The sequence below is a fragment of the Nomascus leucogenys genome, chromosome 18 (assembly GCF_006542625.1).
Source record: "Nomascus leucogenys isolate Asia chromosome 18, Asia_NLE_v1, whole genome shotgun sequence".
NCBI lineage: Eukaryota > Metazoa > Chordata > Mammalia > Primates > Hylobatidae > Nomascus > Nomascus leucogenys.
In genome coordinates this window covers 75,377,584-75,390,785 of record NC_044398.1, presented here as the reverse complement: position 1 = coordinate 75,390,785, position 13,202 = coordinate 75,377,584, and the positions used below count along the sequence as shown (strand labels likewise).

At 40.3% G+C, this 13,202-nt stretch overlaps 1 protein-coding gene across 1 annotated transcript in view; it reads left to right on the top strand.

Annotated features, from left to right (window-relative positions):
• ADAMTS6 (ADAM metallopeptidase with thrombospondin type 1 motif 6) overlaps positions 1–13,202 on the top strand; it is a 335,185-nt gene that overhangs the window by 307,114 nt on the left and 14,869 nt on the right. Inside the window, exons 23-24 of the mRNA XM_003265987.2 lie at positions 7,935–8,111; positions 11,827–11,983. Coding sequence (XP_003266035.1) covers positions 7,935–8,111; positions 11,827–11,983 — 334 coding nt within the window. The remainder of the gene's footprint in view (positions 1–7,934; positions 8,112–11,826; positions 11,984–13,202) is intronic.

Below are 13,202 nucleotides of genomic sequence, written 5' to 3'. Positions count from 1 at the left end.
GCATTTAGCACACTTGGTATATACAGTATTTATTAAATGACAGATGCTATTATTGGCAGTAGTAGTAGTTACTGTTGCTGCAACAGCAACACTATTCACTTTGTGCCTGACACTGGGCTAGCACTGGAGAATATTGGAAATTATTTCATATGGCTGACCTATAGAGAGATGAGCCTCAAGATGTAAGTGGAGCCTTACTACTGTGGTGTACTAAGCATATATAGAGTTTGAATTTTTATCTTGAAGGCAATAGTAAGCCATTAAGGGATTTTTTTTTTTAACCAAAATGCAGTATAACTGGATTTGTGCTTTAGAAAGATCCCTCTGACTAAAGTTTAGGGAGTGGATTTGAGTGAGGCAAGAGGAGGAAACAGGAGACCTACTAGAAAGCCATTACAAAATTTCATATGGGAAATGATGTTTGTCTGAAGTAAGGTTAGTGGCAGTAGAGATGAAGAGAAATCAACAGGTGTGAGACAGATTTTGGAGTTGGATTAATAAGATCTACTGATGGACTGTAGGGGTAGAGTGAGGCAGCACCAGGTTATGAGGATATTGATTTGGCTATGAAGAGGAATAAAAGGAATCCGGAATGTCTCTCTTGATCTTCACTCCCTAACTAAAGCCTCTTCTCGAGCTACATTGAAAAAAATTGTGTTATCCCCCTTCAAAATGCATCTTAATGAAACCTTTTCTAAGTTGGAGGAAATGCATTGTGATTATATTCATTGTGATGAAGAGTTTGCATTGAATCGTTGATGTTCATCTGAAAAATTTGTTAATATTTTTCTGTCTTTCTATGACATACACCAAGTTCAAAGATTGCCCCTAACAAAATCCATGTGTGTACATGTGCACGGTGTTCACCAAGATAGCCCCATCCACAACTAGTACATCTTGATTTACCTAATGGTAAATCAAAATTGTCACCTTTCCAGATAAAGAAGAGCATATATTTATCAAGTGTTTACTTAGAGTCCTCAGCTGGCTCCTGGGGTGTGTGTGTGTGTGCACATGTGTGTGTTTGCATGCACACCAGCATGCAAAGGTGAAACAAATGGAGTAATTTTAAGGAGCTTATGATCTAGTCGAGATGGAAAGACATGTAAATACACAATTATAAAACAGGCTGATGGTGTTAGGGGCATGATAATTTATGTGTTCTACATCCACTTATATGGTACTTTTAACATTAACCTGTGTTTCCATGTCTGTCTCCTAAATAAGACTCTGAGCTCCTTGAGGGTAGAGACTATTTCATTCATTTTTTTTTTCTGAAGGTGGACAGGATTCTTTTTATTTTTTATCCAAGTAGCCTAAATGACACAAGACCAGTATCCACATTCATTTCCACACAGTCCTAATTCATGACAAATGTACTTATTTTCTGCCATATAGCCTCTTTCCTAATTAAGAGAACCACAGCCTATTCCTAACTTATTACTATTAATGACAGCACAGGCATCAAACTTCAAGGTGACTTGTTTGGGCACCCCTTTTTCTTTTGTTTTGGCTAACACTTTGCTTGTATCGTTTATGAGCCCCCACCAGTCCTCAGTCCTTAATCTTATTTCACAAACTGTGGTCATGGGAGGCTCAGATGGGTCATAACACACATCAGATTGGTCATTTCCTGGGCTACATACCTGGTATAGAATAGCATTATACAAACAAGTTCTTTTTAGAGTCCTGGCACACTTATAATAACCATAAAATAATAGGACTGTAGCAACTTTTTGTCCTACCTCAGTGACTTGATGTATACACTGGGAACAGTCCTCAGTCTGAGGAAGGTCAGTTAAAGTCCTTACTGTACAAGTCCAAATTTTAAGGAAAATGAGTCCCGCGATGAGTTTTCTCATGCTTCGGCCGTGCGTGGACCAGTCAGCTTCCGGGTGTGACTGGAGCAGGGCTTGTCGTCTTTTTCAGAGTCATTTTGCAGGGGTTGGTGAAGCTCACATCCACGTACAGCTCACAGTCTACTGATGTTTAAGGATGGTCTTGGAGGTTGGGCCTGCCAGAATAAACTGAGTCCAACACCTCTACACAGTTATGTTCAACTGGGCTCTCTGATACCGGGAGCAAGGTGGTGGGGTTTAGGGTGTTGCAAACTTCAATGGTTATGCGGGGATTTTCACATAGCAAGCTTTGGTACTTGGTTAATCTGGCATTTGTTAACCAATGATGTCCTTCGGTAGTCATTAAAGTTACCACGGTATGGGGTGCCTTTATATTCAGGTTTTGCCCAAGGGTTAGTTTATCTGCTTCTTTTGCTAATAGGGCCATTGCTGCCAGGGCCCTTAGACATGGGGCCAGCCTTTGGAAACCCCATCTAGTTGTTTTGAGAGATAGACCACTGGCCTTGGCCAGGGCCCCACAGTTTGGGTTAAAACTCCAACTGCGATTTTTTTCTCTTTCTGACACATAGGGTGTAAAGGGTTTTGTCAGGTCAGGTAGCCCCAGGGCTGGGGCCGACATGAGTTTTTCTTTTAACTCATGAAAAGCTTGTTGCTGTTGGTTGTAATAGATGTAGTTTATCCAATCTACATTTTTATTAACTGTCACTCACCAAAATATTGACTCAAATCCTGCCTCTGATTTCAAGCTTTAAATTGATCAGGTATTCCCCATGGGACTCCAATTGTGTCTAAATAGATGTGAGAGTTGAAAGACCCATAAGGGGCTTCTCTCGCATGATGTCTTATTTTTCCTCCCTCTGGTTGATGAAATGTCAGGTTGAAAGGGATAGCTAATTGGACTAAAATACAAGTGCCACTCCAGTTATTCGGCAGAGTGCCCAGTAAAGGTTCACCACAATACCACCACACATCCGCTCGGGGATGAACAAGAGCCAACTGACTGATAAGCTCTTGAAAATTCTTAAGCTCACTGCATCCCTTCAGGTCTCCAAGGAATGCTAAGTTTCCTCCCTGTCATGAGAGACACGAAGTGAACTTAGTCTTGGAAGAATGAGGCTGGATGGCCCTCGGGGACTGACCTGCAAGGTGCGCTGGACTTAGGATATAGCAGAGAGAGTTTGGCACGACTTATTACTCCAGGCTGTAGAATCCTGGAAGAGAGCTACCATGCAGCCCACGCCTGGTCGACTGGAGGACCACCTTAGTGGAAAGGGGACAGTCTGGGCCTCTGGCCTGGCATGTGCACAAGCATAATAATTGCCTTTGTTTAACGGGCAGATGGGATATTTGATCCATTCCAACCAGGCATTTGCATCTTGGTATCCTGTTTTAATTGCCAAAGTTTGTTTTAAGTCTTTAACTTTTATGATCCTCTAGTAAAATGAATGTATGATTTTAGGCAAGTACAAAAACTGGTTGGGGCAGTCCATCCTTGCTCTTTAGTGGTCCACAGAACGTTGGACCAACTACGGCATAAAAGCTCTACATTGTGGGGCAAGAATCCTGGTTGACACTGGGGTCTTTATCGAAATTTCCCCGGATTAAATGGTCCTAATTTACTAATGCCCAGTCTGAGGAGAGTCAGGAGGGATAGAGGTACTTTTCTGAAGTAGAGAGCTGTCTTTGATTTGGCAGGTCCCCACAGGGTATAACAAGGCAAGCATTAAATGCAATAGTTTGAGGTGAAATTGACTTGGTTATGTTAATAACTAGATGGTCAGCAATAGAGTGAGGGAAGAAGAAAGAGTAATAGAATAGATGAAAGAGTTAAATTTTTCTTAGCTTTAGTTTGGTAAGGTTTTCCCCTCGGACTGTGGCCCACGACTCTGGAGGTGGGGGCGCTTTGACTCGGGTGTGATGAGTCCATCCCTTTTCCGCTCTACGAACGGCAGTATCAGTGGTTAACAGCACAAGGTAGGGTCCTTCCCAGGCTGGCTCGAGTATTTCTTCTTTCCACCCTTTGATGAGAAGGTGATCTTCAGGCTGATGCTGGTTTACTGGAAATTCTAGGGGTGGTACCTGTGGTAAAAGACTTTTAGTTTTGAGGGAAAGGAAAGTGGAAGATAAACTGAGTATATAATTTCTAAGAAATTGACCTTTTGTTTTAAATGTGGGGACATCAGCAGTGGACTTTATAGTCCTTGGTGGCTTTCTACTGAGAAATTTCCTTTAGCACCTATTTTTATTAGTTTTTAGACCAAAGAAGCCAAACACCATTTTATATCTGACAATGCTTCCTGTACGATTTTTATACCAGATAAGCTAAATTTCACCTTTATATTACTGTGCTGTTAATGTTAAACTTAGTTTTAATAAACTTTGTAGATATTTATTCGATTTTTAATGGTAGACCATAAGGTAAGATTTTTATAGACTCTTTTTAACCTTTTATAATCTCTGTTAAAGAGCAGGTTAGTGCTTTAAGAAAAACCCATTGTGTTTTTACTTTAATGTCCAGTTCACAGAAAAACTGGATGATACCCCTTTAACTTTAGCCAGTATGTTTACACACAGAATTTTCTTTACAATTAACGTTTTAAAACTTGCTTAAATCTTCAAAACAATATATATTTTTTAACTTTTTAATGTAGGTAAAAATTTACATTATTATGCCTCCTTATAATCCTTTTACCAAAGGTATATTTTATTTTCCTTATACACCTTGCACATAAACTGTTTAGTTCTACATTCAGGAGGCCTAGTTACTTTTAAATTACACAACATTTCTTGCATAAATTCTTTTTTTAATAAATTTTTTTCTTTCATGACTTTCACAGACAATTTTTCGACATGCCTCAACTTTCTGACTTATTACAAACATTTCTTTCTTTAAACAACCAGTTAATTTATTTCAGGACAAGAATTTACCATATAACACTCTTTTTACATAAATTCTGCCCCCCCCCCTTTTTTTCCCTTTTTTTTCCGAAGATGATAACCATTCTTTTCCAAAGCGAACTTCTTTTATGTCTGTGGACTAGACTGTCTAAGGCCACAGGATTAGAAGTTACTATAATACATGTTACACTGTTAACTTTTAGCAAACTTTACTTTTGTTGAAAACCTTGTAAGTTTGGGATTTCAATTATCCTTTGCTATTAATAAGACCTTGTTCAGTCCAAATTAACTTAGAATTGGTATCGATTTTTTTTTTTTTTTTCCTTCAATTACCTGGAAGGAACCATCGATTGTCCTGTCCTGAAGGGAGCTCCTCCTAGGTCTGGTCAGACCTTTGTATGGTAATTAAGATTTAGATCCCCTGTTACAAAACCTGCTGGGTTAAGGGAATTTTCAGTGGTTAATGTTAAATCATCCTTTTTTTTTTCCTTAGGATACTTCTGAACTGGTGAGATGTGCTCACAATGAGGTTTCCTCTTAAAGTTATTTTTTTTTACTTTCTTCTGTTAGCAAAGCAGTTGCTTACAGATTGAGTGCATCTGGGCCATCCACAGGTTACTGCGTTAAGGATTTTTGATAGGAAGGCCTCAGTGCTTTCGGGAATACACCCTTGTTTACTGACAACAAAGTGGTATTAGAGTGTTACAGGGTTATGGAGAATATCTTTAATTATCAATTATAGGTTTTAAATTTACCTTGGCTTTTAAAGGAATAGGGTACACTGTTTTTTTTTTAACTACTTGTATATTTCTCTCTTTCTCTCTTTCTTTCTCTCTTTGACTTTCTCTCTCTTTTTGACTTTGCTTTTGCCTGTGTCTCTTCCTGCCTCTCTGCCTCTCTCTCTCTCTCTCCTTGACTCCCTCTGTCTCTCTGTCTCTTCCTCTCTCTCTGTTTGCCCCTTTTTCTGTCTCTTTCCTCCTCTGTCTCTCTCTGCTGGTCTTTCCTTGCCTCTGCCAGCCACTTATGTTGCTGTTCTCTCAACCACTGGTGGGGGGGTATGGGGGTCCAAAACCAGCTGTAACCAAGGGTCTATGTATGGGAACTTGTCTGGGTGCCCTGGCTTACAGGTTACCTTGTGCCTTACCTTTGAAACAAGGGACCTGTCCAGGCTTCCTTGTGATGGCCAACCCACCTCTAATGCTGGCCAGTCTATTTCACACAAAGTTCTAAGTTTTCCTGGTGTCATAGTAACACCATACTCTCCCTTAAATCCTTTCTTGAAATTTTTCAACATAGTTCCTAGTGAGGTGGGCTTACTTTGTGCCTGACCCTTGCTTCTTCGAGACAAAACACCACTCTTACACCACAAAACAAAGAACGAGTAAAAAGGGCACACACACACACTTTTACAGTTTACACCAAACCCAGAATCAAAACCAAAATCAGAGTATCCAGAAATTCAAGCCAGGTCCAAACCAAAACCAAAGTATCAAGCAAGTCAAGTCAAGTCAAGTCAAAAACAAAAACCAAACTGCCAGTACAGGCAGACTGTGGGTGATCAGGCCATGCTTCCACTCAAATGGAGTGGGCAAGTTCCAAATACTAGTATTACCAAGTTTCAGATGTCCAGACTCCAAGTGCCAATTCCTTCCCGGTGTTCAGCCACTGCGTTGATCCTCCATGGGGGCCTGCCACACGCTCCTCTGGCGAGGCGTTCCACCAGGCCAATTGTCTACCCAGGAATGCTCTCAGGATCTGCATCGCTCAAGCTGGCTGGAGTGCCCCATAGGGATGCTCCACAGGGCAAGCCTAAGCCGCCTAAGGGGCTGCCTCAACCGTCCGACTGTCCGTTAATCACCTCGCTTCCCGGTCAGGGAACCAAGAAATGTAGCAGAACAAGCTGCAGACAAAACCCCTCAGACACCGAGTTAAAGAAGGAAGGGCTTTATTCAGCCAGGAGCTTCAGCAAGACTCACGTCTCCAACAGCTGAGCTCCTATTTCATTCATTTTTATATCTCTCCAGTCTAGTGTAGTTCTTATAGGAGATCTGGAAATGTTTCTCACATGAAAGGTATATATACAGTGCTTCCAGATGTGGTGGGTAATGTCCTCACTTGATTGAGGGGAAGTATAGATTTTTTTTTTTTTTTTTTTTTTTTTTTTTGAGACGGAATCTTGCTCTGTCTCTAGGCTGGAGTGCAGTGGCGCAATCTCGGGTCACTGCAACCTCTGCCTTCTGGTTCAAGCACTTCTCCTGCCTCAGCTTCCCAAGTAGCTGGGGCTACAGACACACAGCACCACACCCAGCTAATTTTTGTATTTTAAGTAGAGACAGGGTTTCACCATGTTGGCCAGGATGGTCTTGATCTCTTGACCTCGTGATCTGCCCACCTCAGCCTCCCAAAGTGCTGGGATTACAGGCGTAAACTGCCGTGCCCGGCCTGAATTACAGATTTTAAGGAAGGGTCCAGACATACAGGGGAGAAAGCTGGAAGACTCAAGTCAGCTACCATGTTAAACAGGTGACTTCTAGAAACACCTGGAGATGAGGTACATAACATTTGTGACATAGGGAAAAACATCCTTCCCTCAGTATGAAGAACAAACAGACCCGATTCTAAAGAACAACTTCCTTAGATTTGTAACTGATGGACGGGGAAAAGTCCAGAGATTTTCTGTGCAAGAAACCTTCACCTGTGACCAAGTATTCTTAGCGACCCGACATAAGAATAGTTTATCTAAATCAACCCTGAGCTTGCTTCACAGAGACAAGTTCTTTTGGTCTACTAATAACATACAAATTCCTTTTGGAAGACCACACCCACCAAGTAGGAAATGAAGGTTTCCACATTCCAAAAATTAGCAGAATCTTATCACAGCTGACGAGGCTAAGGATAGAGAGGAATAGAGGAATCAACCTATCCCCAATAGAGCAAGAAAATGAGTTAGCCAAGAAAAGCAAATGTTGGATTTAGCTCTTCAAGACCTTAAGAAAAAGATAAAAGTACCTCTGCTTAAAATCTTTTAAGGAACTTTATATCTGAGAGACTTTGCCTAGAACTTAGTATATGTGTATATTTTATACTAAAACGCACATTTACGTGAAGAAAGACTTTCCTCAAATTTTCCTCTGTCTTTAAACTGTCGTGATTCATTACTATTTGTTTTATTTCCAGTGTACTCCAAAATGTGGTCCAGGATTCAAGCATCGGATTGTTCTGTGCAAGAGCAATGACCTTTCTAAGACATTCCCAGCTGCACAATGTCCAGAGGAAAGCAAACCTCCTGTCCGCATCCGCTGCAGTTTGGGCCGCTGCCCTCCTCCTCGCTGGGTCACAGGAGACTGGGGCCAGGTAAGGCGTTTGTACTGTGGGCTCCTGCTGAAATAGCACCTTGAGACACAAACCTGAGGTTCCTTGTGTGATCATTGTAAGGGCTTGAGAGATGAGTAAGAATTAACACATAGAAGTCTAAGTATGAGGCATGAGTGTGAAACAGTGCACAAACCACAGCCGCCACATGTGGACGCATACAGAGTGAGCCAGTGATTCTCCCACACCCACACACTTCCCACCTCAGATTCTATTCTTCAGATCCATTGTAGGTTAAAATTAAAAGAGAAATAGAATAACCGATAGAGATTTGAACAAGCTACCAAAACTTTGGATTCTAGTCCCAGCTCGCTCAACTGAAAAGGAACAAATTAGTTAACACCAGTGTCTTCATTTTCCCACTTGCAAAATAGAGATAATTACTTTTTTTTTTTTTTTTTTTTTTTTTTTGAGACGGAGTCTCACTCTGTCGCTCAGGCTGGAGTGTAGTGGTGCGATCTCGGCTCACTGCAAGCTCCGCCTCCTGGGTTCATGCCATTCTCTTGCCTCAGCCTCCCTAGTAGCTGGGACTACAGATGCCCACCACTACGCCCAGCTAATTTTTTGTATTTTTAGTAGAGCTGGGGATTCACCATCTTAGCCAGGATGGTCTCGATCTCCTGACCTCGTGATCCGCCCACCTCGGCCTCCCAAAGTGCCGGGATTACAGGCATGAGCCACTGCACCCGGCAGAGATAATTACTCTTAAACTCACAAAAAAGTTGTGGGGTTTTTAATTAGTTTGATAATGTGATTGACAATCCTTGAAATATTATTAATACTTATTCATGAATTGATTTGTTTTTATCTGATGGACGCTATGAATTGGGAAACAAGTATATAGGAATTTTGGTATGTAGTTTTATATTAGACTCATTTCCACCTTAAGTTCCAATTCTTATTTTTTCTTTTTTCTGTCTTATCTGCTTTTAAATTGTGTTATCTTTCTGTAGGCCACCTTAAGTTCTATAAAAACAAGTCGGTTCTCAGCACAATATTAAAACTTTGTGAAGTAATATGTTAATTAGCTAGATTTAGTCACTCCACAGTGGGTATATACTTCAAAACATCATGTCATACATGGTAAACAGACATAATTTTATTTGCCAATTAAAAAAATTCTTAATAAAAAAGACCAAGTTGGTATATTTAGATAGAGGGCAAATTAAGTATTGTTCTTCTAAATATCAAAGAGGAAATCTATTAGGTTGCATTAAGAAATAATGCCCCAGAAAGTAAATATCTAACCATAATCAATGCCCTTATCCTGTAGTTTCATAACTGACCTGTAGCAAGTCATTTTCTAATATTTGAGACTCAAATAAATCATAATGGCATATTGTGATTTATGCCGGCATGATTTTGTTTGTGCTCTGGGTCTGCCTTTACTTATTAAAAATGGCATTTCATATAACTAGTTGCCAAAACTCTGGCCAAAATTCAATATTGCCAGAGTACAGTAACATCTAGACACCTCTTTTGTTTCATTTGGGAGAGGGCAAAGATTTTCGGTACCCATGAAGGTAATTAAGTATACTTGCTCTGTGCTCAGCACTTTGAGGAGACAAAAGAAATATAATCATAAAATAAGTAATGCTTGGCATCTCTGTAGCAGTGTTTAATTTACAAATTGCTCAAGTAGAATACACATGACAGTGTTAAGCACTGTATACAGTTGTCAAATTATGTTCTACTATAGAAGTGTGACAGCTTCACAACACATGATTGATATGATGCTATTAAAGAATCAGAGCAGACATGCTACATGATTTTTATTTTAAACCAGGTGGGCATTTCCTTCTCTATATTCTTTGTTGCAGTCTACTGTATAAAAGTCAGTTGGAAGTTTTTGTGTTTTAGTAATTTTGCTGAATTTACCATTGTCAATTTGAGATTATTCTTTTAAATGTTGTTAAGTCCTTTTGTTCCCATTTACAATTTCAACTCAGTTTCCTAAAATTCAAAATAACCAGTGAAAATACATTTTCAAAGATGCTTTATTTTATAGTACGTTTATTTGTCATTCTGTATGAAAACTTTTTTTTTTTTTTTTTTTTGAGACAGAGTCTTGCTTTGTCACCCAGTCTGGAGTGCAGTGGCGCAGCCTCGGCTCACTGCAAGCTCCGCCTCCTGGGTTCACGCCATTCTCCTGCCTCAGCCTCCCGAGTAGCTGGGACTGCAGGCGCCCAGCACTACGCCCAGCTAATTTTTCTGTATTTTTAGTAGAGACGGGGTTTCACCGTGTTAGCCAGGGTGGTCCCGATCTCCTGACCTTGTGATCTGCCTGCCTCGGCCTCCCAAAGTGCTGGGATTACAGGTGTAAGCCACCGTGCCTGCCCAAAAATATATGTATTTTTAAGGCTCTTCATGAATATCCTTACAAGTCCTGTGGGTGCTTTCAGAGTTTTTGCAAACAAATCCAACAGGGCTTCAATGTGTTCACCCTGTAAACATCACCATCCTCTGTGCTGGCACCAGTTACTTCCTCATGCCTTTGATTCCAACTTTCATAGGCTTTCTGGTATTCTCGATGGAAGGCCCATAGACTAACCCAGCTTCATTCTTCAGCCTCAGCAGCTGATCAGTCCCAAGTGAAACTAAGCCTCTCGGACAGTAACTTCAGTCCAGAAGTGACTGAATCCCAGAGTAGATGCAAAAGGAGAGGGAGACACGCTCATTTGAGAACACAGATTACTTCTCAGGTTTGTGTGGCTGGCAATCCCTTAGAAAACCTGAGGGACTTATTTAAGCTCTTTTTTTTTTAAATGACCCCATCACCAGGCTCCACAGCTGTCACTGCTATTACATTGAACTAATAGTTTAATCACATACAGAACACTCCAATAAGCCATCAGGTTATTTACCTGCACACCTATAATAAATAGGGAGCAATAGTGATTTCCTAGCCTTACAATTTCTCATTATTCTACTTTATCACAAGGATTTTCTCATGACACTCCTGCTAGAGTTCACCAGCCTTGCTGGGAATTGTTGGAGTGACAACAAGAAATCTCTATGTATTATCTTCTGGGAAGCATATTGAGTCTATTTGCTAGGGTAATAACATGATCTTTGACTTTCCAAACCAGTTTGATAGTAGAATGACCTAATCATACACCTCTCAAAAATGAACCACATGTGGGCTTTAAAAGTTAATATTGTGGCCAGGCGTGATGGCTCATGCCTGTAATCCCAGCACTTTGGGAGGCCGAGGCGGGCTGATCACGAGGTCAGGAGATCGAGACCATCCTGGCTAAGATGGTGAAACCCTGTCTCTACTTAAAATACAAAAAATTAGCTGGATGTGGTGGCAGGCGACTGTAGTCCCAGCTACTCGGGAGGCTGAGGCAGGAGAATGGCGTGAATCCGGGAGGCGGAGCTTGCAGTGAGCTGAGATTGTGCCACTGCACTCCAGCCTGCGTGACAGAGCGAGACTCCGTCTCAAAAAAAAAAAAAGTTAATATTGTGGCTGGGCGTGGTGGCTCATGCCTGTAATCCCAGCACTTTGGGAGGCCAAGGCAGGAGGATTGCTTGAGGTCAGGAGTTCGAGACCAGCCTGGCCAACATAGCAAGACCCTGTGTCTCAAAAGAAAAGAAAAAGTTCACATTGTGTTGTATTTGAAATGACATAGCATATTTTTTACCTCCTGAAAATTGTGGAGATTAATATTTTGTTTCTTTGTGTCTTTGGATTTAGTGTTCTGCTCAGTGTGGCCTTGGACAGCAGATGAGAACTGTGCAGTGTCTCTCCTACACCGGACAGGCATCTAGTGACTGTCCAGAAACTGTTCGGCCTCCATCAATGCAGCAGTGTGAAAGCAAATGTGACAGTACCCCCATTTCTAATACTGAAGGTGAGTTTTTCCATGGAGGAGGGGCCTGTGGTCTCTAATGACCCACCTTTACCGTTCCCAGGGTTTGAAGAGCACAATAAACCCACTACTATAATGTAGTTTGAGTAGAGCATTTGTGAAAGCTGCTTATATGCAGACAGCAATCAGGAAACCAAAGTTTTTTCCTCACTTTTTAAGTAACTTTATGACCTTGTTAAGTCACTTAACCTCTCTGGAACTAAGTTTATCTGTAAAATAAGAAATTGGAGTAGATAATCTCTAAGATCATATCCAGCCTTGTATTCTATGTTTGATTTATAGTAGGACTTTAGAGCTGTTTCCTAATGAACTACTCTTGAAATGCAAACTTCTGTTTCTTTTTGGATATGACAGTGGATCTCTATCATTCTGAAGATTTAAATTCATTCTTGTTATACATATAATGAAAGCATATGTTTGAAACTACTTGCATTTTAAATGCTAATTTTGTTATCGTAGAAAAGTAGAAAAATAATTATGTAGCTGTTTATAAAGGAGGACAAAGGTCTTTGTGCTCTGGAATTTCTCTTTCTGTTTTTTATTCATTGGGAAATCCCTTTATTAACAGCAGATGCCCCACCCCCCGGCCACAATCGTGACTTTTTAAAATCTGTTATTTAAATGAAAGTAATTTCTGTATTCATTTAGGCATTCATTAGGAATTGCTTGAATGCTACTATGTACGAGTCACTATGACAGAAATTATCAAGAATGGGAAGACAAACATGGCATAGTACAGAAGTTTAGACTGCCTTCTCACATGAAAATACAGGCAGGGTCAAATATATGCACATGAACAACACCTGAAGCCACAAATTTAAATTATAAGGCCCTGAAAAAAACCTATCATTAATATATAGTCAAATAATTTAATATTTTTCAAGTGAAAACTCTATGTTTATAAACATCTTCAAGAGAGAGCTCTTTTGATCAACTCTGTCTAATTCAAAGGATTCTTAAAAATTATACTCACTATTTAAAAGTGTTTTCTTGGGAATTTTGTTTTAAGAAAGTGATCTTGCATGACAAGATCCATACACCTTGCATCTTTGCAAATGGTCTGTTTTTTATACTTAAGCCTCAACACAATGCACTTATTATACACCTAATTCACTCTTTCAAAATGTATAACCCTATGCTACATTAATTCAAAATCACAACTTTAAATTTTGCAGAATCTCTGGCTTTACTGCTACTTCTT